The sequence below is a fragment of the Rhea pennata genome, chromosome 33 (genome assembly GCF_028389875.1).
Source record: "Rhea pennata isolate bPtePen1 chromosome 33, bPtePen1.pri, whole genome shotgun sequence".
In the NCBI taxonomy this organism is placed as follows: Eukaryota; Metazoa; Chordata; class Aves; order Rheiformes; family Rheidae; genus Rhea; species Rhea pennata.
Window position 1 is genome coordinate 887,262 of NC_084695.1, and position 26,111 is coordinate 913,372.

The window sequence follows — 26,111 nt, forward strand, 5'->3', positions numbered from 1 at the left end:
CCGGGTAACTTCGGGCTGCTCCCGAAGTTGCCGCCGAGAAGGACATCGCCGCCCCCAAGGACAGCAGAGCCCCGGGCGCAGGCGAGCACCGCGCGCGGCCCAGGCGTCCTCCGCCACTGAGGGCTTCTGGCCGAGCCTGGCCCAGCCGAAAGGCCGCCGGGCCCGTGTGTCCGCGGCGGGGCCCCGCGTCCGGCTGCAGGCCCAGGGCGGGGGCGGGCGGCTCCGGGCCTAACGGCGCAGCGGGAGCCGCTTCACCCCGGCCCGGCCGGGCCGGGCCGGAGCGCGGAGGGGGCTCCACACGCGGCGGCCGCGGAGGGAAACGAGGGGCCTCGGGGACGCCGAGCCGCGTGGAGGGGGAAGAAGCCGAGGCCGCTCCACTCACCGCAGGGCCGCGCCGCCGCCGCACAGGAGCCGCCGCTTCCTCCTCCTGTTCGATGACAAAATGGCGGCGGCAGGAAGTGCCCTCAGCTCCGCCCGCGCCGCCCCGCCCCAGGGCCCGCTCCCGCACTCTGCGTACCGGCCCGCCAACAGCGTAGCGCCGCCAGCGCAGCCCGACTCCCGCCGTCCCAGCCCGGCCGCTGCGTTACGCCAGCGGCGCGGCCGCCGCGCGCGCCGTTACGCCAACGGCGCACCGCTCCCCCCACCCCCCACGCCCTTCCCGTCCGCCGCTTTACGCAAACGCCGCAACGCTCCGCGCGGGGGAAGCTGTCCTTACGCAAGTGGCGTACCCCAAGCGAGCGCAGGGAGGAGACGGCCAAGGAGAGCGCTCCCCCCCCCCTCCCCGCCACACACACACTCCAGCCCACAGCGTACGCGGAGCTCCCCCAGCCCCGCACCGACAGCCCGCCGCCCCTTCCCGAGGGTGCCCCTCGGCCGGGGGCCGATTGCGCAAAATGCGTACGCCGCGCAGAGAAAGCCGATTCCTCCCCCCCGCCGCCCGCCCGCCCGCCCGCCCCGGCGCTGCGCAGCGCAGCTCGCCGGCCTACGCAGCCGGCGCGTGACCAGCGCTACGCCAGCGGCGCAGCCACGGCCTTGAGGGGCCCGTCCCGCTACGCACATAGCGCAAGGGCCTTGTCCCCCCGCGCCCCATTCGCGCCCTCCTCGGCTCTGTCGTCTCCCCCCCCACACACACCGCCGCCGCCGCCGCCTTGCGCCGTTTGCGCAGCAGGCCTCAGGCTCGGCCGAGCGCCCCCGCCGCAGATTGCGTAGGCTCCCTGACGCAGCGGCCGCATTACGCAATGCGGGTTACGCTGGCAGGGCGACGTAAGGGAGGATGGTGAATACCGACCCCCCTCCCCACATATATATATATACACACACACATACCGCCCCTCGGCCGCGCTCCCCACCCCCACACCCACGCTCCGGGCAGCCGCTCCCCTCGCGCGCGGCCTGGCCCTTACCTGAGGCGGCGACGGCAGCGGGGAGGGGGCCGGGCCGGGCCGGGCCAGGCCCTGCGAGCCGCCCTCCCGCCGGGGCCGGGTCCCGCGGGGCCCGGAGGGGGAAGGCGTCTCCTCCTCCGCCGCTCGCTGAGGGGGTGGGGGGTGGGGAAAGACAGGCGCGGGCCGGGGCGGGGGAGGCCTCGGCGGGGGAGGGGAGGGGGGGAGATGGACACCGAGGGGCAGCGGGTCCGACAGCGGCGCCGCACTGACCTCACCGCGCTGCGCCTGTGCGTCACGGCGTAGCGCGCCCCGCCCCCGCCGCCAACCGCCGCGCCTCGCGCCGGCCCCGCCCGCGCGCCCGGCCGCGCCGTGACGTCGCGGGAGGGGCGGGGCCGCGCGCGGTCCTGCCGCCGCGGGGCGGGGAGCGCGGCGAGGGCAGAGGGTTGCACCGGGGTGCAGTGCGCGGGGGGGCGGGGGGCGGCTGCACCGGATGCAATGCACTGGGTGGGTGGCTGTGCTGGGGAGGGTTGCATCGGGATGCAATGCACCGGGGAGGGTTGCACCGGGGTGCGATGCATGGGGTGTGTGGCTGCTCTGGGGAGGGTTGCACCCGGGTGCAATGCATGGGTGGGGGGCGGCTGCACCGGGGTGCAATGCACGGGGGGGGGGGGCTGCACCGGGATGCAATGCACGGGGGGGGGGGCTGTGCTGGGGAGGGTTGCACCGGGGTGCACCGGGGAGGGTTGCACCGGGGTGCGATGCATGGGGTGTGTGGCTGCTCTGGGGAGGGTTGCACCCGGGTGCAATGCATGGGTGGGGGGGGGCTGCACCGGGGTGCAATGCACGGGAGGGTAGCTGCACCGGGGTGCAATGCACGCTGAGGTCGCACCAGGGTTCTGGGGCGCAATGCACAGGGGTGGGGGCTGCTCCCATGTTGCAATGCACAGGGTGGGGGGAGTTGCACTGAGAGGTTGTCCTGGGGGTGCAATGCACCGGGGGGGGGGGAGGAGGGGAAGAGGTGGTTGTACCAGGTGATCGAGGGGTGGTGGTGCAATGCCCAGAGGAGGTTGCACAGAGGATGGTTGCAAGTTGCAATGAACGGGAGGGCTGCACCGGAGGTGCACGCTGCAACGGGAAAGCATTGCACGGGGGACACGCTGCAACGGGAAAGCAGTGCACAAGGGACACGCTGCACAAGGGGATGCACTGGGGGTGGAGGGAGGGAGGGGGGGAAGCGCCACCGCATCAAGGACACGCTGCGCAGAGAGAACACGCTGCGCCCGCCGCCGCCGACCCTTGTCCCGCCGCCGCAGGCAGGCGCGCGCGTGCCAAGGGCAAAGTCCGGCGCGCCGGGGCTGAGCCCCTCGGCCCGGCTCCGCGGGGCGGCGCGACCTGGGCCGGGCGCCCGCGGTTGGGGCCGTCGCAACCCGAGCTGCGGCCCCGGCAGGGCAGAGCCGGTTTGCTAGCGGCGAGACCGAGCTGCAGCGCCCCGGGGGTGCGTGTTGCAGCGGAGGGCTGGTTCGGTAGCAGCGCCGGGGCGGCATTGCAGTGCCGAGGTGGCGTTGCAGTGCAGGGCCATCGCTTTGCAGCGCGGTTCTGCTCCTTAGCGTCGCCAGCGTGCGTTTGCAGCGGGCGAACCGCTCGTTAGCAGCGCGGGAGCCGTTCGTTACCTGCGGCGGAAGGTGCAGCAGCGGCGGTTCGTTAGCCACAAGGTATTAGCACAGCTTAAGCAGCGCGGGACGGTGCGATCGCGGCGCTCTGAAGCCCTCACCTGACGCTCAGCGCAACCCTTCCTTGGAAAAAACTGCCTGCGGTGGAGGATTTAGGGAAAAAAAAAAAAAAAAAAACGAAGTAGCAGAGAAGAGAAACTGAGGCAGAGCTCGCTCGAGCAGACGCCTTGTCAGCAACTCAATTACAACCGGAGATTTGTTTCAGATTTGGAAATTTATTGCAAATTTCAAGCTCTGGGTTGATTCCAGGCCGTAGAGGGTCCGCATCCAACTTCACGCTGCGAGCCACAGGTCAGAACATTTTAACAAGCCAGCGCCTACCCACCGAGCTCGACCCAGCTTCATCAATCCCGTGACAGCGTCCGGCAACGGCGTTTTGCGCTCAACCGGAGGCGACCGCGACCTTAAAACCGCCGTGTCGGGGCAAACGGGCTTCGCGCCGCAGCTTCGCTCCGAGCAAACCGGGCGCCTGATTGCTAGATGGAATCAAGTTGCTGCTTAAAAACCCAATTATGGACCCTAATTCTCATGCAGTAGTGGAGGTAGATGAAGTTAATGCATTTCCTGACTTAAAAAAAAAACAAAACAAACAAAAAAAAAAAACAAAAAAAAAAACAACCAAGTATCTCCTTTCCGGGGAGTAAACACATAAATATTCCCTACACAGAGGAATATGGTATCCTAAATATTACTAGGACGGGAGATCATGAAAAGGACCAAATCTCTGTCACACAAGAAATCATACAGCTTTATTGCTGTGCTTAAAAACCAAACAGCTGTCGGCTCTAATCACGGCTTTATTTTGCAAACCCCAGCTTTCCAATTCTAAAATTCAAAAAAGGTGGTGAGGCAGCTCAAGTGTTTCTCAGGGAATGTACAGCTTCCTGCAGTCTTCAACCTAAAAGAGAGAGGAAAAAAAAGAACAAAAACGCAAAAAAAAAGAGGAAAAAAAAGAAAAGAAAGGACGTCGAAAGTGGAACTAAGCAAGTCTACCGAACGAGACAAGGTAAGCGCACGACCGCTCCCGAAACAGAGCAGCTCAGTCCCTCCCCCTTGAATAAAAAGAAAACCCCCCAAACCGGCCACGCTTCGGGCACCGCACGTTCAGGTACTGCATTTGGTAAGACAGGAGGGGAAAAAAAAATAAAACCCACCCAATGAAACAAAATTCAAAATATCGATTATACAACAGTGCAGGACAATCACCTTCACACAAACATTCACAGAGTTATTCTTGCTGCGGCTCAGCAGCTGCTGGTGGATCCTCCTCCTCCTCCTCTTCCTCCTCCTCCTCCTGCTCACTGCATCCAGCTGGCGCTGCCTTGCTCGCGGCTTCTTCCTCCTCCTCCTCCTCCTCCTCCTCTTTTTCCTCCTCCTTCTCCTCCTCCTCTTTCTCTTTGGCTGCCCAGGCATCAGTTTTGCTTTCTGTGGAAGCTGCTGGCTCCTGGGGAGTTTCTGAAAGCGAAGGCAGCTCCTCCGGGCTTGCCTCAACGGCTGCTTCCGAGGGCGCCTCTGCTTCCGCTTCCGAAGCGGCTACGGCCGTCGCATCCTCTGCTTCCTCCTCTGCTTCCTCCTCTGCTTCCATTTGGTCTTCATCTTGCAGGAAAGGGGGCATCAGCAGCTGTTTCGGGCGATCTTGCTCCCCTACGTGTTTAAGAAACTCCTCGGTTTTAGACAACTCTCCCGAAGCGCCTTCGGTTTCTTCTCCCGCTTTAGCCACGTCCGCAGCGTCGCCCGCGTCCCCTGCTCCTCCTTCCTCCGCCTGGGCGGTCTCTGCGGTAGCGGTTTCGCTTGCGCCTTCCCCGCCGCCATCTCCACCTTCCAAGGCCTCCGCTTCATCCACATCCTGGTCGGTGATTTCATCCGTAAAGGGATCTTCACCCTGACAAAGAGAGAGGGGAAGAGAGAAGAAGAGTCACTGGACCGCAGCGAGGTAGAGGGAACCTCAGACATGAAAAGCAGAGGTTTTGCAACCGCACTCGATTGGAAACGGCAGGTTCTCAATCGTGGAAATCCATCGTGTCAAGCCCCAAAGCTGCTACAGACACCGCGCGTGCTAATCTTTCAGCGAGAAAGCAGCGCCCCAGGAGAGTGCTCGAATCCCGCACCTCGGAGTACGTTACGTCTCCCTTGCCCCGCTCTGCTCAGCGGGCGAGTACCGGGCATGGCCGCTACGCTAAGGAAGGACTGTGTGTGCTGCGATGCCTGGCGAGAGCGAGCCGGGGCCGTCGGCTGCGCTCTCAGCTGGGAGGAGCTCAGCTCACGGAGACCGTTTTTTTTTTTAAAAAAAAAAAAAAAAAAGAAGAAAGAAAGAAACAATTCCTCAACCTCTTGCCGGTCCCAGCTGGGTGCACCGAATTCCCCCCCTACGCCCCGCAGCAGGAGAGGTCGGGGACAACCAGTAAGCTCCAGGCCTTCCTAGCACCCTTCTCTGGAGAGCAAAGAAATCCAGCTGTAGGAAGCGACGTAACTTAACGTTAACCTCGCGTACGCGCGGCCCCGGCCCGGGGCTCTCGCTCTGCGCGTCGTGCCACGCCACGCGCTAGCAGGGATCTCCTCGGGAGATCGAGGCCCCGAGGGTTCGACCTCGTTACCTGCGTTCGGGCCGACACGGGCTCCTACCACCGCTGCCATCGGGGCAGGGCCCGTTTTGTTTGGCTCTGCGTGCATTTTCAGTTAGGTGGGGGGCGAGCACCGCGCGGCCAGCGGGCGCCGGACCCTAGCGTCGGCCCTGCCACAGAGCAGGCGCCACCGTGCCACCGCCGAGGACACGGCGTGGTTCTAAACTCCCTCTCCCTTCCTCACAGGTCACCAAGGTACGCGGACGGACGGCCTGCAACAGATGAAATGGGAAGGGAGGAGGGCAGCATGCCAGCGGCAGAAACCTCGCCTGAAATCTGATCGACCGTGACCAAGAGCTTCTGAACTCCCCCGCCACAGCTGAGCTGGAGGCCAGGAGAGAGAAGCTCTCCCACTCCACCACAGCGTCTGGGATGTCCTGCTGAGCGGAGGCACGCCGCCGACGGGACAGCCCAGCAAACCCAGGCCGTCTCTGCTCGCCAGACCAAAGGTTTCGTGCGGTTTTCTGCCTCACGGACCAGATCGATCAGAGATTCAGACCAGATTGGCTGCCTCCACAAGAGCAGATCCATGCAGGTGGAGGACAAACACAATGTTAAATCTTCTCTGGCTGAGGTTCAGCCAGCCAGCCTTACCTACTGAGGTTCTGGAGGCTAGGGGGGAACTTGAGGCTAATACCTTGCGATCTGGACCCAAGTCCGTTATCGCTGGTAAACTCTACGGGGGATATGAAGTCCACTATTGGTGGGGACTGTCACGGCCTCCCTTTGGAAGGGCGAGGTGCCCAGCATCCCTCAGAGGAGGAATCGTTAGGCCCACGTTCAAGAAATCATCTCTTGACGCTGACAGTCTTGTCAATCATCGCCCTGTCTCCGGCCTTCCTTTCTTGGGGAAGGTTGCCGAGAGTGTTTTGGCGAGGCAGCTCTGGCATTACCTGGAATCCTCAGATTTCCTCCACCCCTTTCAGTCTGGTTTTGCACCTGGGAATGGTACGGAGACCGTGCTGGGATGGGTCGAAGATCTCCTCCTGCCGATGGACAAAGGTCAGGTGCCCAGTGCTGATTCATTTAGATCTGCCGGCAGCCTTTGATACCGTTGATCATGAGGTGTTGTTGACGTGCCTGCGGACCCTGGCAAGGGTAGACGGAGTTGCACTTGAGTGGTTCCGTTCTTTTCCTCTGAGAGATCCCAGAGGGTAGCACCGGGCAAACGCTCGTCTGCCCCGAGGGCTCTCTCGTGTGGGGTACCGCAGGGTTTTTTGTGTCACCCTCCTGTTCAACGTGTATGAGAGGCCGCTAGGGGAGACAGCCTCATCACTTGGCTGCAGTGCCATCATACGCTGACAACTCTCAGCTCAAAGTCTCTTTCACTGGACCCAGAGGGTGGAGTCGCAGTTTTGCTAGAGGCTAGCAGAGACTGGGCATGATGAGAGCTAGCTGGCAGAGGCTCAATCCGGGTAAGACCAAAGTGATGCCGGTGGGACAGGGGAACCATCTGCTCCCCCGCGGGAAGGCGGGGGTGCGCCTGCCCTGTCAGCCACGTTTGCAAACAGGGCTCCTGTTGGATCCTGGGCTGCCCCTGGACTTCCAGGTAACAGCAGTAGGCAAAAGCGCTTCTTTTCGTCTTCGCGCGGCGAGGAGGTTGCGACCTTTCCTCTGAGACGCGGACCTCGCCCGTCGCCCGCGCCGCCTCCAGACCGCATTACCGCAACGCGCTCCTACACGGGCGTCCCTCGGAAAGGCCGCCTGGAAACGGGGCGGGAGGGGGGCGGGCGGCACGCCACCGCCCCGCTCGCTCAGCGGCGCTTCCGCATGGAACATATTACCACCATGCTCTGAAGACTGCGCTGGCTTCCGGCTTCCTTCTGCCCTTCCGAGTGTTGGCTTGGGCCTAACCAAACCCTACCTGGCGCAGGCCCTGCCCCTCTCCTCGCGCTCCGTCTCGGCAGTGCGGATCGGCTGGGGCGCTCTGTGCCGCTTTCCCAGCTCGGATCTCAAGGGAGGAGGAGGGGGGGCTAGCGGGAGCGTTTCGGCCCGCGGGAATTGCACGCCCCCGGGCGCTCCGTCGCTCGGTCGAGCTGCCGGGAGCGCTGCGGAGCCTGGCTGTTTGCACCGGGTAAAATTCACCCTGGTGCAGGGTGGGGTTAGTGGGTGGCCCAGGAGCCTTCCAAGTCCAATTCAAGTCCTATGGGACTCAACTGGCGCCTACCCAGTCCGCACGCTCACTCTCTGCACTGGGCCGAACCCAGCCCCCAGGCCGCAGCTCGAGGGCTGGCGTGAGGGCACTGGAGCTCCTTTCGCTACTTTTTTTTTTTTTGTCTCTTAATTATGTTTCCATTTGGATGGTTTCATAACTGAGCTACGTGCGCCTGGGAATTACAGTAGGTACAGTCTGCAAGTTAAAAAAAAAACAAAACAAAACAAAAAAAACCATGAGAAGTGGTAAACCACCTATAGAGAAAAAGAAACCAGACCTAAGATTTACGCTATAGATAAGAGAGCGGAGTGGAACCTACACTTCTCCGCACCGTACGTAGCAGGGCGTTCTGTGACCAACATGCAGCACACACAGCGAATACTCGGCTCTGAGCTACTCCAGCATTCAAGGCGGAGACCACGGCGGAGCCTGTCCCCCACTGCTCCGGCAACTCCGCACAAGCTGACGACTTTCTTGCTCACTCACCTTGAGGTACTTCTCCAGCATCTTGACGATGTGTTTGTTATTGAGGACGCTCTTGGCGACATGTAAGCTGGTCTTCTTGAACTGCTCCGCAGCCATCTAGAAAGCAAAGAAACATGGGGGTTACTGGGCCAGGCTGAAAGGGGAAGAGCTCCCACGGGGGTCTGGCTCGAGATGCTATATTCCCTCCTTCTCAGCAAGGCTTGGAAAACCCAATTTCCCACTCTAGGCAGTTCCCCTGAGCAGGTCGCAAAAAACAAGGCAAGGGAGCATCAACCCTTCATCTGCTAACACAAGCCCTGGAAAAAGAAAAGGCATTTCAGTACCAACAGCTGGAACATCACCCGAATATCCAACAATCCTCAGCGCAGAAGAGGCCAGGATAGTTACGCAGAGGGCAACACAGCGGAGACGGAGACGACCCTGCGGTACTCGCGTGTTTCTGTTCTGACTGAACCTCAATCCTGTCCCAATCTGGGCTCGCGTCGAGAGATGACAAGCCGCACAGACTTCCATGCTACCGGCAGCTAAGGCAGCTCCCCAACCACCGTGAAGTGGTGCCTGGAGCAGTGTCTGAAACAGCTTCCAGAGGGGTTGGCTGGTTTTGCAGAGCTTGTTTTCTCCAAAGATTTGGAGCAGCTAGAGTTGGACAGCCAGAATCTGTGATTACACCATACAGCAGAAAAAAAAAACTGCTGCTTCCTTCCTTCCTTCCTTTTTACCAGCACAACCCTTCCACTGCTGCTCCTTGACCTGGGACTGGACTGACCCGTTCGATTTAGAACCCCCTCTACAACCTGTGCCAAATTAGACACAGATTATATCTGAATTCCCTAAGTGTCCTCAATGTTCCCTCAGAGGTGATTTTAGGAAAGAGTCCTAGAAAGCATTGCGAATTGAGGAAAGAACGTTTCACCTGCAAATTTATACAGTATGCCTGAGCTTCAAGCAGCCTGACCCCAACGGGAAAGAAAAAGGTATCGGTTATTTCTGCAAAGCTGTGATCATCACAGACCAGTCAATCGTAACGGTGGATCCATCCCTGCCTGCCTGGAACGCGCAAACCCTGAACACCATTCCTGACCCAGAGGATTTTTTCCCAAGCCCGGCCAGGGAGGGCGCAAGCACTTCAGTTCCTACTGGCGGTCCAAGTTACAAAATAAATAAATAAATAATAAAATAAAATAAAATCACTCACGTACCATGCTAACATGCAAACGAAAAGCCCGGGTCTCCCTTTCAATCTAACCTCTTCCGCTCATCATCCCTCCCGCTTCCAGAAGCGCCCCAGTGTTTCTCATTTGCTCAGCTGCTCGGATTTCCCTACAAAAGGGCAAAGCCTGCCCAGGCCACCCACCAGCATCCCACAGACCCCTCGCGGTTCCCTGCTCAGTCCCTCATCCTGTATGTTTTCAGAGGCTGCAAAAAGTAAAACGAGCCAAAGCCACAAGGAAACCTCAAGCCCAGGCTGACACCCCCCTTACCCAGGCTCTCAGCAAAGATTAAACGCTCCAGATGCTTACTCTGCGGTTTCGGTTGTGATCTACAGATCGCAGATGCCTCTGGAGAAGGTGGTTCTGTGCAGGAATTAACATGTCACAAGCCATACAGTGAGCTGCCTCGATCTTCTTGAAGAAATGTTCCTGGCCAATACCTACAGCAACGAGGTAGCGTCAGCCAAAATTCAAAGCAAATAACACATTCTGCTGCTAATGCCCATTTCCACCCCCTCTAACCCAGTAATGCTCTCCTCCCCAGCTCATGGCCAACAAGTTAACTCGGCACCCGTATTCCTTGCTGTTTCTGCCTTCCCTTTAGAGACAAAGCTCACATACCTTATTCTAACACAAGGAGGAAAGAAGCTGTGGTAATTCTGCTCTTAAACAGAGCTTACCAATGCAGCACACAAGTGCGGGAGGAAGAGAGGTAGTTTTGGGGGTAACAAGCCCAAGGTACAAAGCAATCAACTTACCTGAGGCAAAGCCAGGAACTGAACCCTGTTTTCCTCTAGCCTAGTCGAAACCAGCCTGCCTCTCCAAGCCTCTATCTGATTTAAAGGTCACAAAGGTGGAACGGACAACTTGATTTTCCCCCAGCTTTAGGATTGTTTCTTCTTTCTTCCTATGCTCAGATCCTCCACCAAAAAGCCTGGGCGCTCATTTTGGGAGTCAACGTGCGGCTTAACTAGACTACACTCACTACGACAGAACCAGTCTCCCAGACTGGGACCAAATGTCCTTCTGTGGCTGAGGGGGGGAAAACTATATAGGAGATAGGTGTGTTGATCAGGCTAGGTGGATTTTCCCATCTCACTTTCCACCAAAGCCCACGTGGATCAACCTCACTGCTTTCAAAAGTTTCTTTCAGCGTTAGAAGCGAACCCAGGACCAAGCAGTATTAGCTTAACGACCACAAAATCAACGATCCTTGGGGAGCTTTTCACTGTCCACCTATTTTAGTATTTGTACCACTGCAACAGTTTCATGAACCTACTGCATGAAGAGCTACAGTGAGGACGAGTATTCTCTCTTTCCCAAAAGACAACTCATTTCACAAAGCTGGCTAGATTTTAACGGCCAGAACCTGACATGGAGTTATAATGGCACAAATGCAAAGTCACATGCATTTGTTTTCTTGAAAAACTTGCAAGATGCAGCAGTTCTCAAAGTCACAAGTGAACCTACGAGGTTCTGGCGGATTTTGTAGGTCATGGTAAAGAGGCAGTACTGCAGGTTCTGACAGAGGACACGGGTGGTCCCTTCAGTCCTGGCCCCCCACTCTTTTTAGCTGCCATCGGTCTGTTAAGTCCTTCCGGTCAGCCTGCCCCGCTCCTATGTTTTGGGGACAACCCCCTTTCACAGCATGCGCAAGGTGGCTGCTTTTCTGCTAAAGGAGACGGCCAAGCTTGGGCATCCAACGGCCTGTTTAACCTACGAGCCAGTTGCTATTATCAACAGGTAACAGGCTACAAACACCCCGTGTCTGGGCCTGCCCACAGGAGTCCTGAATCACAGCAGGTCCTTAAGCAGGCAGGCATCAACGCTTGGCTCTGGGCACGGAACAGCTCCTCACCCTTAAACGGATCCGGCTTCTGTTTTGTTCCCTCTTTCTCCGTCAGTTCCTGACGTCGCTTCTCGATTTTCTTATTCCTGTTGACGATGTACTCCTAGAGGGGAAGACGACAGAACTCACCGAGACGATCGAGTAGCACGAAACGGAAATGAAATCTCTACAGAAAACCCACAAGGAAGACCGACGTTAGTTAACTAACTAGATGAGCCAGATGTTTTCTTGCCCCTGTCATCTCTATCGTAGCAAGAACCTGAAAGATCCAAGTCAGAGCCAAATCCAGCACCTCTTCGAAGCCTATTTCCTTGTCACCGTCAGGTTCGTGTTCTTAAAGGGCGCTGAGGGAGTGGCAAAGTGGTTGAAAGATGCCACTTAACCCCCAAACCCAAATATCGTCATCCAGGAAATAAAACATCCCAGCCCTTCTCTCTCTTGCCATCTACACAGCTAGGCCAGAGGAAGGAGAGGACAACTGACAGAATATTCATTCCTGGCTTTTCTGTTTAAATTCCTTTTGGGAAGGAAACGGTTATTTGCACGAGAAACCACCTAACGTCAACTGATGTCACCAAGTGACACATTAACAAGTGACGCAAGCCGACAAAGCCGGAGCTGTACGTGAATGAATTCATGAGCCCCTCCATTCTTCCCACGAGTACAGAAATCCCCAAACAGCCCAGCAGTCATGCAGAAAAGTCACAGAAAGGTTAAACCAACGCTGGGCTACCCACATACCTGCAGAAACTCAACGGTTTTGTCTGGAAGTTTGGTACCTATGTATCGCAAGGTCTCTTTGTGAAACTTGCTTTGTAGATGTTTCTGGATTTCCTCTTCCTCAAAACTGCGGAACTTGCACACAGAACAGGCAAATTGGATTCTACGCAGAGCAATAGAACCACAAATCAGGAACAAGTTAAGCATTTAATTTTCTACCTATAATCTTTTTCCTCAAGATTCAAAATGCCATTCTGTTCTGATAACATAATTTTATTTTGTAGTGCAACTTCAGCTAGCGCTTCAGATTTCTCCTACATCTGCACAGAGGAATATTCTGGCTGAATATTATAAGGACAATTCAAACATTACAGTGACTATTCACAGAAGTGCCGGCTTGTCATTCCTCTTACCTGTCCATTGCCCGATCACGCATCCTATCTCTTCTCCGCTGCTTCTCCCTCTTCTTTTTCACCTCCTCATCATCATCGTCACAGCCATCTCCAGATGCTAGGGAAAAATTCAGGAGTTGCCGTGTAACAACTCACGTCCACACGCTTTGCTGGCCGAGATACTTTGGGAGCTTGCTTCCTTAGCCTCCTATTTACCCTTGGCTTTGGGAAGTTGTAATTTCTCCTGGTCTCTGGCAACTCTTCCGTTTTCCCTCCCTCCCACAAGTCAGCTTCTTGACCACAGGTAAGCAGCAGCCTCTTTCTCAGGTCTCCGGCATAAAACCATCATCCTCCAACTCCCTCAAGTTGCAACATTAACTTAAGTCTTTGTAGACAGCAACGAGACAAGCCGTTACTGGAAAGAGCAGTCACAAGAGTCCTGACTTTCATGGTGCCACAGAAGCACTGCTGCAAAGTCAACTCTCACTTCCTTGGGAAGAGCTATTCTCCCTGTACTCTCTTTTCTTCCTCTTTGTCTGTTTTTCCATAGGGAAGAAGTTACTTAGGAAAGTCAGGTAACAAAAGGCAGCACAGATGCTGTTAGTGCCTCAGCAGCAGTTCTGCTTCTTTAGGACAGTTTTAGGCCTACTCCTCATGCTGCCTTCCAAAAAGCTTTAAGAATTATAGAGAAAGCAGCAGACCCAAGAATTTAGCTGGCCTAATCTATACAGTATTTTAGGGCAGGAAGCTGTGAGTAATGGGTCCGAGGTATATTGGCCTCACGCAACATGCTCAGGTAATAATTCACCCGCAACGTCTTTGGGTGAAGGAGTGCAGAGACCAGAACTTCCACTTTAGGTCAAGACCTGGTTATCGGAGGGAGACTTCAACAAAAATTGAACATCCAGCTATAGCTGGTTTCAATCCTGAGAATAATCAAAAATGGGCAACAGCAGCTGTTCATGCTGTTCCCCCAAGTCAGGTAAAATATGCTTGGGGTTGGCGTGTCCTAACTAATAAGTATAATCAACCTAGTGCATGTGTCTCCAGTATTTAACAAGCTCCAACTCCTCTGCTTTGTACAGTCTCACAGAACAGTCATAATTTCAAATCAGTAGGGATATACAAAGCTCGAAAAAGCCAGATAAATCCTAAAACCAAGGGAATTAATCTTGAAGTCATAAAACAAGATCCAAATGGGCAAAGAGAACATGATCAACGACATTCAAGCTTTTTTCCTGAAAGCAAACCACTGCCAACGCATATGAGAACTCAAGAGGCAGCGTCCTCTCGCACAAACACTTTCAACTGGGGCACAACCTTGCTCTAAACTCCAAAGAATTAAATCCAAAAGCAGCTGAAGTGGCTTCAGCTCCTCTAGACCATCTAAGTTTTAAATATCTGATATACTTTGATATAGTCCCATCTATTTGGGGGGGGGGGGAATATATATATATATATATATATATACACAGGGTTTAGCATAGTGACTGAAGCCACCAGTGAAAGCGATTTGGTTAATGACAATTTTGGTTTCGTTCTGCCATGTGGCTAGACGTGCGCTCCCTCATCAACCTCATCCAAGCCGGGCAGGAAGATAAGCTGATGCTACGGCTAACACTTCCTCTCTGCCCGTGCGTTCATACGAGCAGCAACGGTCCGTATGAAGAAGCCTAGAAGCAGTGCAGCCACTTCATTACTACCCTGCAAAACAGCCATGACGAGCAGTGGCACACCTACCGGAGCCCTAACACGCCACAGCCAGAGCTGCAACAGCTTTTGACAAAAAAGAAAAGAAAAGAAAAGCCCTCTAGATAGTGCCAGAAGGTAAAAGCACACCAGTTTGGAGTACGTCCAGTTCACGGGAGACCTGCGCGCTGGGGGAGCCACCCTACCTTCCTTTGCCAAATCGCCACAACTCCCATTCTCCTGGAAAATAAAAACAAAACAAAAAGGACAAAAAGAAATCATTGTCATTTTCTGAGGTTTGGAAGTTTCACAGTCCACCCTGCCACCAGCAAGACTGTAGAGCAGAGGATGGGTTGTGTCATTTGGGGATTGTCAACACTTTTGAATCACAACATTTACAAAATAACAGTGAGATGTAACCCAATGTGGGAAACAACTACGCGTTGCTTCTGTCAAATTTTAAATATTTCACAGAAGAGTCACTCCTTCATGTAGCACCTTACTAACAACTACATCCAGTCACAAGTCACTTAAGACAAATGACAACGAGCCCCATCTATCTCAGCAAACAAACCAAAGAAAGTAAAAAAGCCAATCCCTAATTGGAACTTAGCCTTAACGAGACTTGCCGGTAGAGCCAGGAGCAGACGTACAGGTGCTGTGCCCTAAATCTTGTGCTACTGTGTTTTTAGGACCTTGGCAAAAGCACCTCTGTGCAAACGAGTCTGCCAGTAACCCTTGTTGAAGGGCACGGGGAAATTATGAGAAACAAGAACTTTCAGAATATGTGCGTTTAGAATATTAGTTTGGGATCATTCTAAAAATTCTGCCTGCGACACTGTCAAGGGAAGAGAGGAAAGTGCTACAGTGCTTAAATGCTCACACATTTGTCAAAGACTTAAAAAAAAAAAGGTTACTTACACCTTTGTCAGCTTCATCTCCCGATTTTTCTTCTCCTTCGCCCTCATCTGCTGCACACAAGAAAAATCATTTAGCTGGTGTCGGAGGAAGTACTTTATTTTCTCCCACTCAAAGCTACAAGGGGCCCTGCTGGTATCTAGTAAGTCACCAAGTACTGGGATAACGGCTCAAAATCCCAGTGAAGATAAACTGCTCACTGTTTTCTCCTTGCCTGTCAGCCTCTGCTGCAGACTGCCATTACTTTCACGATACCAACCTCGAGCACTGATTTAGTTTCAAGCCGTAAAACACTACTATAAAGACGGTGCACAAGAAGGCACTTACAGGAGTGCTACAATATCAGCAATGCTAGAGGCTAATGAGTACAACAGCTCTGGAAATTAACAGTCAACAGCCAGTTGAAAGATAAAACACTTAAAAATGTAGGGAGAAAGAGTGACTAGTACTAGAGAACGAAGACAGGCACATACCATTTTCAGTGTCATCTCCTTCACTGTCAGTCTTTGCCTGTTTGCTGTCTGGCTCATCTCCGCTTTGGGACTGTTTTCGCTTGCGACCTCCTTCGCTATCTGATCGTCCTCCTGAACGGTTGCGGAAACCTCTCCTTTTCGGCTAGAGTTGGAAGAAACCGGTCACCCTCATCAGCTCTAGGTACCGAAGCACTTATCAAAATAGTCCATCCTCCTGCTATGCCTCCCCCAGCAGTTTAAGCCCACATGACCCCAACAGACTTCTACCTGGCTATAAAAGGATTTACCGCCGTATTTATAGCTAGCTTGAACAAACAAGTTAGCGTCCCACCCCCCCTCCAGAGCTGATTTTGGAAGGGATAAATGTTCAGAGGCTCTATTTCAAAAAAAAAAAAAAAAAAAGAAAAAAAAAAGAAAAAAAGAAAAGAAAAGAAAAACAACCCATAGGAACCCACAAGCTGCCTGACACTTTGCTCTCTCTGGGAGGACTTCAGTTTTTCAGAGGTGGAAGCCACCTGAGGCAGACCGGCACGTCTCCAAAAAACTGAATTCTACAGAGTAACAGCAAAGCCTAGCGCTGAGGCTGACTGCAGGAGCAAAAAGCAAGCTGACTGGAATTTTACAGGAAAAACAGTGACAACTTACCGTGAGGGTGTTCAGGTGCCACGGCACCGTACTCACTCTGTCTCTGTTTCGTTGCCGCCCCATTCCGTACGGCATGTTACCGTACCGTCCCATTCCCATGCCCGATACGCCCATCATGCCATAGTCATAGTCTCCATAGTCCCCATAGTCGCCGTAGTCACCATAATCGCCGTAGTCTCCATAGTCGCCGTAATCACCGTAATCTCCATAGTCTCCATAGTCGCCGTAGTCAGGGACAAGGGCTTGGGAGAAGAGAGAAGGGAGCCTGTTGGGACCAGGCCCGCCCATCCCGCGCCCACCCATGTAGTTCAACTCATTCCAGCGAGCCGACAGGCGCTCCGTACTGGAGGAGGGCATGAAGTGGTCACTGCGATTGAAAGTGTTGAGACGCCCCCGATTCTGAACGCGGTTTTGCCCCCTTCCTCGGATGAGGCCGTAGTTGTTTCCTCGGTTGCGCGACTGATCCCTGCGGTTGTCGAACTGGCTCCCAAAGGAATCGTTCCGATCGGTTCCCACTTCCCCGTAATCGTAGCCAGATCTGTACATGTCACGGTCGTTCATTGAAGACCTCGAGTCATACGATTCGAAAGACTCAAACCTGAAAGAGCTGCACAGCAAAGAGAGAACAGTCAGCAGCTAGCATAACGGTCCCACACATCACCCAACCGTTTGTACCTATTTATTATCACAATCCAAACGTTCTTAGAAGAATAGAATAAGAATACAATTTTATTAAACCTTGCTTAGTGAGCACTTTCCTTCCACATCTCCCTTTCCCTAGTCTCAGAAAGCTTGGAGAAGAGGGGAAAAACAAGAACACCCCCAAACCCACTGTTTTCCATACAAATATCTGAAAAAACACCCTTTGGAGATGTTATACAGTGCTACAGAAGCAGATCAGCCCGAATTATGCTCCCTTTGTTTAAAGGTAGATCCCAAAATCTTCCCTACAACAACCCATGCAAAGGTAAAGCCAAAAGAAAATGCTGTTTCTCATTTTCAGGGTCAGCAGCGTAGAACTGCAAGGGGACATACCAGCAAAGAATCTCAGCCGCAGGAAAAAAAGGAACATCAAAACAACTAGACACTGATACGAACAAAATGGCAATTCCTGGCTTGAAAGAGAAGCCCTGTAAAGACCTAAAAAGCCCCTTTTTACTAGAAAGAGGAAAACTCCAGGGCTTTGTCCAATCTGCAAGTTAATCTAACAGCAGGGAAAAAACAACATGAGAAAACAAGTAATCCTTGTCCTTAAGATGAAAACTCTTAGCTGTGCCTCCAGGTATGGAATTAATGCAGATAAGCATTAATTGGCAGTATCTCGGCTGACTGAAGCAGCAAATATCAAATGGCAGAGAAAGGTGAAGCTTCATTTATTTCGTAACTCTTGCCAGGATGTGTGTTACCATTTGAGCAGCAAAGCGTGCAACAAAAGGAAACAACTCTCCAGACTGGCATAATTTAACATAGTGGGAGGAAAAAAAAAAAAAAGTACTAGAGCTCTATGAGAAAACAAAAAAGCCCTCCTGCACATGAAAAGATACCTTATGAAACTTTAAAAAAAAAAGCAAATGAAAAAATGCCTGTAAAAATGTACTAAGTCAATCAACAAAGTGGCTTTTAATGCCTGAAACATACATACGTATATAAAAAATTAAAAACAAAATCAGGACAGGTTAAAAAAAGGAACTGCAGGCAAACAAGCTTGTTTTCTCAACAACAAGTGCTGAATCATGCCAATACAATCGGAGCAGTTTGATTTGAAGTTGCAGTGACAACAGAATGTTCATTTTTGTTATAAAAGAAACAAGTCTAAGAGTCACCTCTCCTGGTCTTCCATGCCTTCGCCTGTTCCACCACTGCCCTCCTTTGATAGCATATCTAAACGCTGGTTAATTTTGGCTATGATGGAATCCGAGTTCTCGTTCGTCCCAGTTTCGGTGCTGTACGACGCGACGGGCATGCTGGTGTTGACATCGGTGTTCATGCTCATATCGGAAGTTTTGGGAGTTTCCCAAGAACTGGAGGTGGCAGCAGCTGCTGCACCATAGTTGTACGTGGCTGCTGTGTTAGCAGCAGTGGTTTGGGTATTGTAATAGTCATAGCCTTCATAGCCTGGCAGAAAAGAGGGGGAAAAAAGAAAAAAAAAAAAAAAAAACAATGTTAATACAGTATCATAAAGACACAGATACCTGGAAGAAGAGTTTGGATGCTATGGACCCTACTAGGCAAGGCTGCAGCTGGGCTTTACTCCTTAAAGGAAATCTGGCTTCATAAAATGAAAGACGTCAAGAGTCAGGAAGTTCCTTGTTCAACCCCAACCCTAAAAGCTTGAAGGCCAAGAGTGCATTCTGGTGACTTTAACTGCTAGGAAACAGAGCGCTACTGGTCCCAGTAGGGATTTTTAGAACGAGCTCAGTGTACGCTGCTGGGTTTTGTCAGCCTAAGCCATCTACACTGTGCAGCCCGACAAAAATATCGAAGAGAATCTGGCTGCTGGGCACGTAACCACGTATCCAGCCAAGACAACTAAAGCTATGAAGCAGTTTAACCAGAAAAATCAAAGCAGCGAGTAATAAAGAACATAAAGCCAGCCACCTTGTGGTGACAGCGTAACATTGAAGAAAGAGCAACGCGCTACAGCCGCGCTCGCGTCACGCTTAACGCAACGTTGAAGATGCGGAACGAGAGGGCTGCGCCCCCGGAGACTCCTAACACCTCCGTGCCCGCCCCCGCTCGCCGAACCGCCAGCCTCTTCCTCTGAACGCGTCCTGAGCCCTGCGCTAAAAAAGCGAGCTTCCTCTCAACAGCTCTTCGATTGCTGCTTCTGACCTGGCATACCCTTTGCTATGTCACTCCTAGGGCTCTCGTAAAGTGACTGCCAAGTGTGCCATGAAGATCCCTCATAATTCTCCTTGGCCGCGATGCCTACAATAAAATTGACAACAGTTAAGGCCGCTGGTGCGCCGATACCGCTGCCTATTGCGCCCGTTGCCTCGTCGTTCCGTTGCATTTCCCCCCATCTGCCCGTTTCCATCTGGCCACTTTTGTTGTTATTCAGATTGTAAGCTCTCCGGAGCAGGGGACTGCCTTTCTGTTCCGTATTTGCACAAGACCTAGCACAATAGGGTGTTAGTCCTTGCCTTGTGCTCCCAGGCTTTACAAAGAGAGAAATAATAGAAGGTAAAAAAAAAAAAATCATTTTTACACGTGACTTGACCTGGGAGGTTTGAATCTACAGCCCAACGTGCAGTGCAGTATTTATTTTTTTTTTACTGCGAGGATCAAAGAAACAGTATTTCATAAAGCATCGCAGCCATTAGTCCTTCCCTGGGGAAGGCATTAAAAATAGCCTAAAACAGCCATACGATTCAAGCCCAGGCTAATTAACTAAACATTTCTCTGAGAGGAAAGGTTTACTAGAGAAATGCAAAAGATACTTTGCTGCAAAATTGCTAGCCAACATGTGGACAACTGCATTTGTATACCATCAAGGTGGTGGCATAACAAGGGCCAACCTTGGGCTTCCGTTGGGGGAAAGCATCAGTATTATTTTATTAACACACATATCCGGCTATCCCAGATCAAACGAGCAATGCAGACGTAAGACAAATGAGCTTTCCTAATTCACAAATTAATTCTCCCATTTTAAGAGGACGTTGGCTTCTAGTCAGGACAAAGTTTCTCTTCAGCAAAAGCGAAAAAAAGGCACAATCATGGAGCAAGGTAAAAATAATCGCAGGCTTCTCCTGGAAGCTGCTCTGCCCTTTGGATACTCTAACAGTGCACCATGAGGAATGAGCAAAGACTTAGATCACATCTTTGCACACTTTTAATTTCCAAGTGAAGGCAGTCTGCAAGCTGCAAAACAGTTTCAAATGTTCAGACCAACTTAAGAGGCTGAGGAGAGCACAGAAACAGCTGAACACACAACACACGTAACACGTACCTTGCCAGCTTGTCGCATTTGTCGCGTATGTACCTTAACAGGGCAAAAGAAAGACTGTTTCAGCACTAAAAGCAACAAAGCATAGAAGTCATGAGCTCACGATTAAATATACATAATTCCAGTCAATGCTTGTAAATATTACGTGTCTTTTTGCATAGATTGGGAAAGAAGCTAGTACTTTCAACAGCTACTTATGAAAATGAAATGGATTTTATATGTGTTTATATATGTGTATACATATATATATATACACACACACACACCACAATTTCATAACACTTTCAATTATCTAATCTGGTATTTGTTGTTTTACAGCCCTGAAGTGCTCTGCTTAGCACAGACCCATCACAGGAGACCGTAATCACCTGCAGTTCCTCTCTCACCTCAAGCTACAGCCTCATCCAGAGGAACCGCAGAACGGTTCGTGACCACAGTCAGTTCTTATTATTCCTAGATCTGAGCCACGAAGCAGAAGCGACTCATACACCAGGCTGCAATTTCATATGAATAGTTTCAGTTTCAACATGCGCTCGGCAGCCAAACTGCAGCAAAGGCAAATGCGTTCAGGAAGATTGTATTACTTGCGGAAGCATCTCGCTTCTTCCACTATTGTCTAGGCTGGGAAGAAGTTCAAAGCAGAGAGCCCAATCTGGCAAATACTTCAGGACATGCTTCATTTTACAATGCTAATAAGTTCCATGTGATAAAATGAAGCACATTATCAGTCACATGCAAAATTGAGGCCAGCCCTAAGGTAGTTCCTCTGATATACAACCCTCAGAAGGTGGAAATTAGAATATATCACAAGATGATGGGATGAAGCTTAAAACAAACAAACAAACAAACTCCAAGAGTCAAGTTACTAGGTAGAGGAGAATGAAGGCTAAACGTCAACAAAAAGGAGTACAATACTCCACTACTCTGCCCAGAGAGAAATAAAAGTTATATCCTAGAGACAGAAAGAGAGAGGTTATAAGCTGAAATATATCCCAGATATGCTTTATATAAATACATATATGAAATTTACCTTGAGTATTGGTGGTCCCAGTACTCCAGGTGCCATAACCTGCAAAAAAATAAATAAAAATTGAGCTAGTATAAGGATTGAGTGTTTTCTCCAGTTACCTATGGCATTAGCACAGTTTTAGTTTCCTTTAATTAACCCTAAAACCCATAAAGTCCTTAACTGCGCTTGTACTTTTATCGTTTGGGAGACGCGCCCGAAGCCCCACACAAATGCTTTGTTCCAGGTTTGTTTTTTATTAGCCTAAAGTGCAACAAGGCACTTTGAGATGGGGAATTAAAGAACATGATGCGTTTCCAAAGACATAATAATTTTTAAAAGGTACTCGACGCCGCTACATCCAGCCTAGACGCAAACCATCACCTCTTGCAAACTACATCAGCAGAGGCGACGAGTCTAAACGATGCTACATCAGCAGAAGTTGCTTTTCCCTAGGATGGCTGCATTTGCCAGTAAAATTATACTCATCGGTGAGCTGTGGAGAGGCACAGAAATTCGAGCACCAAGAAAGCCCCTGAAGACCTGCAACGGGCTCGGCATGCTCTGACCTGCTGAAAAGGCATCTGCCAGCTTTGGGATAGAAAAAAAAAGCTCCGTGCTTCCCCAACCAGCAACGAAACATTGCGAGCATCTCCTAAAATGAATTTTGAAAACTAAAGCAATATACTGGGGTATTTCACTGAAAGCACTTAAAATCTAAGGAGTCTTGGTTGTCACTACAGGAAAACAAAGAAAAATTTGTCTGTAGTCAGTTCATGTAAGTTTTTCTGATCAAAAATAAAGCTGGTCCACAAGGAAAACAAACGCTGCCTGGCTACAGATAGGAGTATTTCTGCACCCATCGCATTAGCCCAAACTTCTCCCCTGCCTGCCTTCCCTCCCTCCCTCCCTCCACTGTCTATGTAGTTTCTCTTCCCTTTAATAACCTCCTCTCCCTCTGAGCCAGCGCACTGTGAATCCCCCTCCTGTTAATACTTCTTTGCTCAGCACTCTCTCTTCTCATTACAGTCGTTTTAAGCGACACCAGGCCCGCAGTTGTGACAGGCGCCATCCGAACGTACGCCGAAGGACTGCCTCCGCGGTCAGACAAAAGCGGGAAGACGAACAAAGCCGGAGAGGGGAAAGCTCCTTCTCTGGGCAGGTCAGTTGAAACACCTCAGCTGAAACAGCCCGACTGCTTTGTTTGCAGGTTCTTCACGGGCTGCACCTCTAGATTATGTATAATAAAAGCTGTCCTGCTTTTAATTGCATGCATATACTTCGGTATTTTGCTTACGAACACGTAGGACATGTTATATTTATACAGGTATTGTGATGGCTATAATTTTCTTTTATAGAAACAAAGAAATCTGGGTTAAACAAGGTGCTCAAACTTTCTCTCATCAAGCACTCCAGGCAATTTAAGAGGGTGGTGATTAAAGCTGAACATCTACCTTTGAAACTGAAATGTAGGAAAACACTAGACAAAACGCTTGGGTATTAACGACTTGGTACAAAGGAGCAGAGAAGCCGCAGCAGAGCGGCACATTCCCAAGAGCAAAAATTCACACAATAAAACACCGTCGCTTGGGAAACGAGCAGCAAAATAAAGCGCGAAACAGGAAAAGACCATCTTGGTAGAAGTACTGCAAAGGACATTGGGTATCGAGAAGCACGGAGCGGGCCTGAGCAACAAACTTTGCGGAGTCGAGCGCACCACGTCCTGGTCCCCATGAGATCCTCATGAAAATGTTTCTTAAGCCGGCCGAACCGAGGAAAGCGCGTGGGAAACATTTTAGCCAGTGTGCTTATGCAAGCGCCGCACATACTGAGAGAACGTGGAGCATCAGCAGAGGTTTACTTTGTTCAGCTTATTTGAAATGCTGAGAGCTGAAGTTTAATACCCACAAGAAGGAAAAAAAAAATGTTGGGGGCCCAGGACAAACAGCAGGAAATTATTTCTGAAAGCTGGAATTCCACAGAGTCGGTTTGAAGTCCTCCTGCTGATTTCGACAAAGACTTTACCCAGGGAGAACAAAGCTTGTCTTCTGCTGGAATCGCTAAGCGCTTAAATTGCATCTACAAATCACATGCTACACAAGGGTCTGTAATTTGTTGGATTGCAGAAGATGCTCTCTCTCTCAAAAACGAGCGCAGATGGAACCGTACAATCAATTCTCAAGAATACTCCTCAACATGCAAAGAAAGTGTAATGAATTTATAAAGAGAGGGGACACAGAGGCTGATGTTCTTCACCTGAAGGTTATTTGTAAAAACTGTGGACGTGCAAGAACTAGAAAAATGTCGTGAATTTACAACCTTATGAATACCAAAATTCATGTCAAACTTCTGTAAAAGCTGCAACATACCTCGTGGGTTTTTAACCTATTACGATTTCTACAAGATAAAAGGAAGATTCAAGCCTTTCTTAAATAGCTAATTAACTTTAGGAAGCCAGAAATAGGCAAAAGAAGCCTCTAGAGTAACTTTCACACGTCTAAACATCAAGTCTTTTGAGCCAGTCATCCAAATTCGCTCTGCTATCAATGGAGAAAAAAACAGTGCTTCTAGACCGTGGCTGTCGTATTTAAGGCATCTACCTTAAGAGGAGATGAAGTGAACCCTAGAAGCGCGTGTTTTGCTATACAGGAGAGCAGGTGACTAGTTCAGAAGTAGATGCCTACACTTCATCTTGGCTAATAAATAGATCACAGGCATTCAAGAGCCAAACCACCACATTCTTGGCCCAAAGTTCCTTTCCGCATTCTGGGTTCAGACCAGGTGAGCTGCAACCACTTGGGACAAATACCCCTCTCCAGGGATATATACAAAACAAATGTATGTTTTGCACGTCTTCAATACTGCCACCAACTTGAGAACTCAGGCTGGTGCAATGGTTATACCAGAAAAACTGCTAGAATAGTCTAAAAGCCTTTAAGGAATAATTTACGATGAAAGAGGTGTCAGGCATCGGATCTCCACAAAGCCAGGGAAAGGTGGAGAAAGGAGAAATTGGGAAGAGCACCTTGTCAACAGGTCTGCCTTCGAGATCAACAAGAGGTCCGTATGTACTACGCACGATCTCTGCAGCAAGCGATGTGCTGGGTACCAGGGAGCTCAATAAAACAAAAAGCAGAATAGCCACACTGTATTATTTATAAAATTCTGCAGCAGTTGTAATTATGCTACACAACTAAGGAAATGTTTTGAACAACAAGGCAAAAAATTGCCCTCCTGGGACCCCCGCGTCTTCGAATTAGAGCGATGGCATAAGCAAAGTTTGAAATAAAGGAGGAAAGAGGACTCAAAACACGCACGCATCTGCAAGCAGGAGAGGATACCAGCAACGGGATATCAACTTTTATATCTAGTAGCACTCATCTTCCAAACCTATGGGCTGGGTTGCATCTAAATGAATTAAGATTTGAAACAATTGGAGAAATAACCAAGCTGTCAAACTCGGATCGCGGTGAAGACGTTTCTGTCTCCTTTTAACGTTTTGCTGTCGGTTCTGTGAGCTGAGCTCCCTCGACGCTAAGGCAGAGGCTAGAAGAGCAAAGGTAGCACTAAAACAAATAACGTGACTCTCGATGCTTGCCGCTTGCTTCGGCAAAGAACGATGCTTTTCCCTCAAGTCGCCAGTACAAAACGGCAACACTTGATAACGAGCGCTAAACACTCTCCAAACCTGGTGGAAAACAGCACTTTCCCACGGTTTTAGCAGTCACGGGCGTTTCAGGGGCGGTTCATCTACTCCTTTTCTCTTAACATTGTGCCTTTAGGCCAGGGGCTACGGTGGAAAAAGCACCTAAGCTAGCGAAGAAATAGCTGTTGAACCTGCTCTGGGCACCCAAAGTGCGCGGGAAGGGGAAGATGTTCGCAGAAGAGGCGTCGCGGCGCTGTTTACCGTCGCGACGCTTTGATCCGTTAAGGCGCGCGGGCCTCCAAGCAGCGTCCCCGGGGTCCTGATCGGTTTGGGGGGGGGGGATTTTTCGGGGCTTTGGGAGCTCTGCGGATTGCGTTTTCACTCAGTGCTTCGCTTTCCCCCCACCCCCAAGTCAGAGTGGAGCAGGGGGCCGGCAGCGACCCCCTCTCCGCCAGGGCAGCGCTCCCCGGCGCCGGGGAGCGGCTGGAAGCAGCCGGGGTGGGGGGAGGGAGGCGGTTATCCCCCAGGGAAGAGGCGGGCGAGGCCCACCCGGTGCCCCCTCCCTCCCCCTTCTCCTCCTGTGAGGGTCGGCGGAGAGCGACGGGGGCCGGAACGGGGCTGACGAGGGGGGAGGGGCCGCCCGGCCGCCATTTTGTGTCGTCTTCAGAAATGGGACCGGCTCCATTTCCGCCCCCTCCCGGGTGGGGGGATGGAGGAAGGGGAGGTGGAACCAGCCCCCCACCCCCGTGAACATTCCCCTCCACACACACACACACTTCACACCCCTCCCCCCTCCCCCGGCTCCAGCCGCCGCTCACCGCGGGGAACGGCCAACGGCCGCCCCTCCCCCACCCCGCGCACCGCCCGCCCCAACCAATCCGCGGCGCGCCTCCGCTGAAGGACGCGCCGCCGCGCCAATCAGCGGCGCCGCCTCCACACGGGAGGCGGGCCTAACACCTCCCGCAGAAGGTTGACACCCCTCCCCCCCCGTGAGGAGCCGCGGGGCCGGCCCCAGTGAGGACGCGGGGAGGGAGGGAGGGAGGGAGGGGCCGGGGCCGCCCGCACGGGCCCAGCCGGGCCCCGGCGCCCGCCGGCGCCGCCCCGCACCTACCGCCGTATCCCTGATCCATGTCTCCCCTCCACCTCCGGCCGACGGCGCCGCACTGCACGCCCGGGCGCTCAGTGCGCAGCCGCGCGGGGCCCACCGCCCATTGGGACCACCCGCCGGCGGGGATCCGCCCA

At 52.0% G+C, this 26,111-nt stretch overlaps 2 protein-coding genes across 15 annotated transcripts in view; both read right to left on the reverse strand.

Annotated features, from left to right (window-relative positions):
• BRD4 (bromodomain containing 4) overlaps positions 1-1,631 on the reverse strand; it is a 72,096-nt gene extending 70,465 nt beyond the window's left edge. The window contains exon 1 of the mRNA XM_062598439.1: positions 1,404-1,631. The gene's annotated coding sequence lies outside the window, so the exon portion shown is untranslated. The remainder of the gene's footprint in view (positions 1-1,403) is intronic.
• A 2,206-nt stretch (positions 1,632-3,837) lies between these two features.
• On the reverse strand, positions 3,838-26,111 carry AKAP8 (A-kinase anchoring protein 8). Of its 14 annotated transcripts, XR_009961066.1 has the most exons (18): positions 25,981-26,111; positions 21,248-21,286; positions 20,221-20,253; positions 19,104-19,199; positions 18,095-18,386; positions 16,272-16,878; positions 15,627-15,768; positions 15,157-15,206; positions 14,442-14,475; positions 12,568-12,664; positions 12,176-12,317; positions 11,444-11,537; positions 9,895-10,025; positions 8,375-8,470; positions 6,627-6,822; positions 5,707-5,945; positions 5,441-5,564; positions 4,906-4,994 (listed from the first exon to the last, which is right to left on the reverse strand). XR_009961066.1 is itself a non-coding variant. In XM_062598373.1 (17 exons), the coding sequence occupies exons 1-16, from the start codon at positions 25,997-25,999 to the stop codon at positions 4,341-4,343; spliced, it is 2,424 nt and encodes an 807-aa protein (XP_062454357.1). In that variant the 5' UTR covers positions 26,000-26,111; the 3' UTR covers positions 3,838-4,010; positions 4,319-4,340. The 14 variants fall into 14 exon arrangements, 7 of the variants coding, with proteins under 7 accessions (XP_062454357.1, XP_062454352.1, XP_062454351.1 ...); XM_062598373.1 differs by lacking the exons at positions 5,441-5,564; positions 5,707-5,945; positions 6,627-6,822 and adding an exon at positions 3,838-4,010 and having other exon boundaries at positions 4,319-4,994; positions 16,272-16,513; positions 16,616-16,878; XR_009961071.1 differs by lacking the exon at positions 5,707-5,945 and having other exon boundaries at positions 5,441-5,543; positions 6,673-6,822.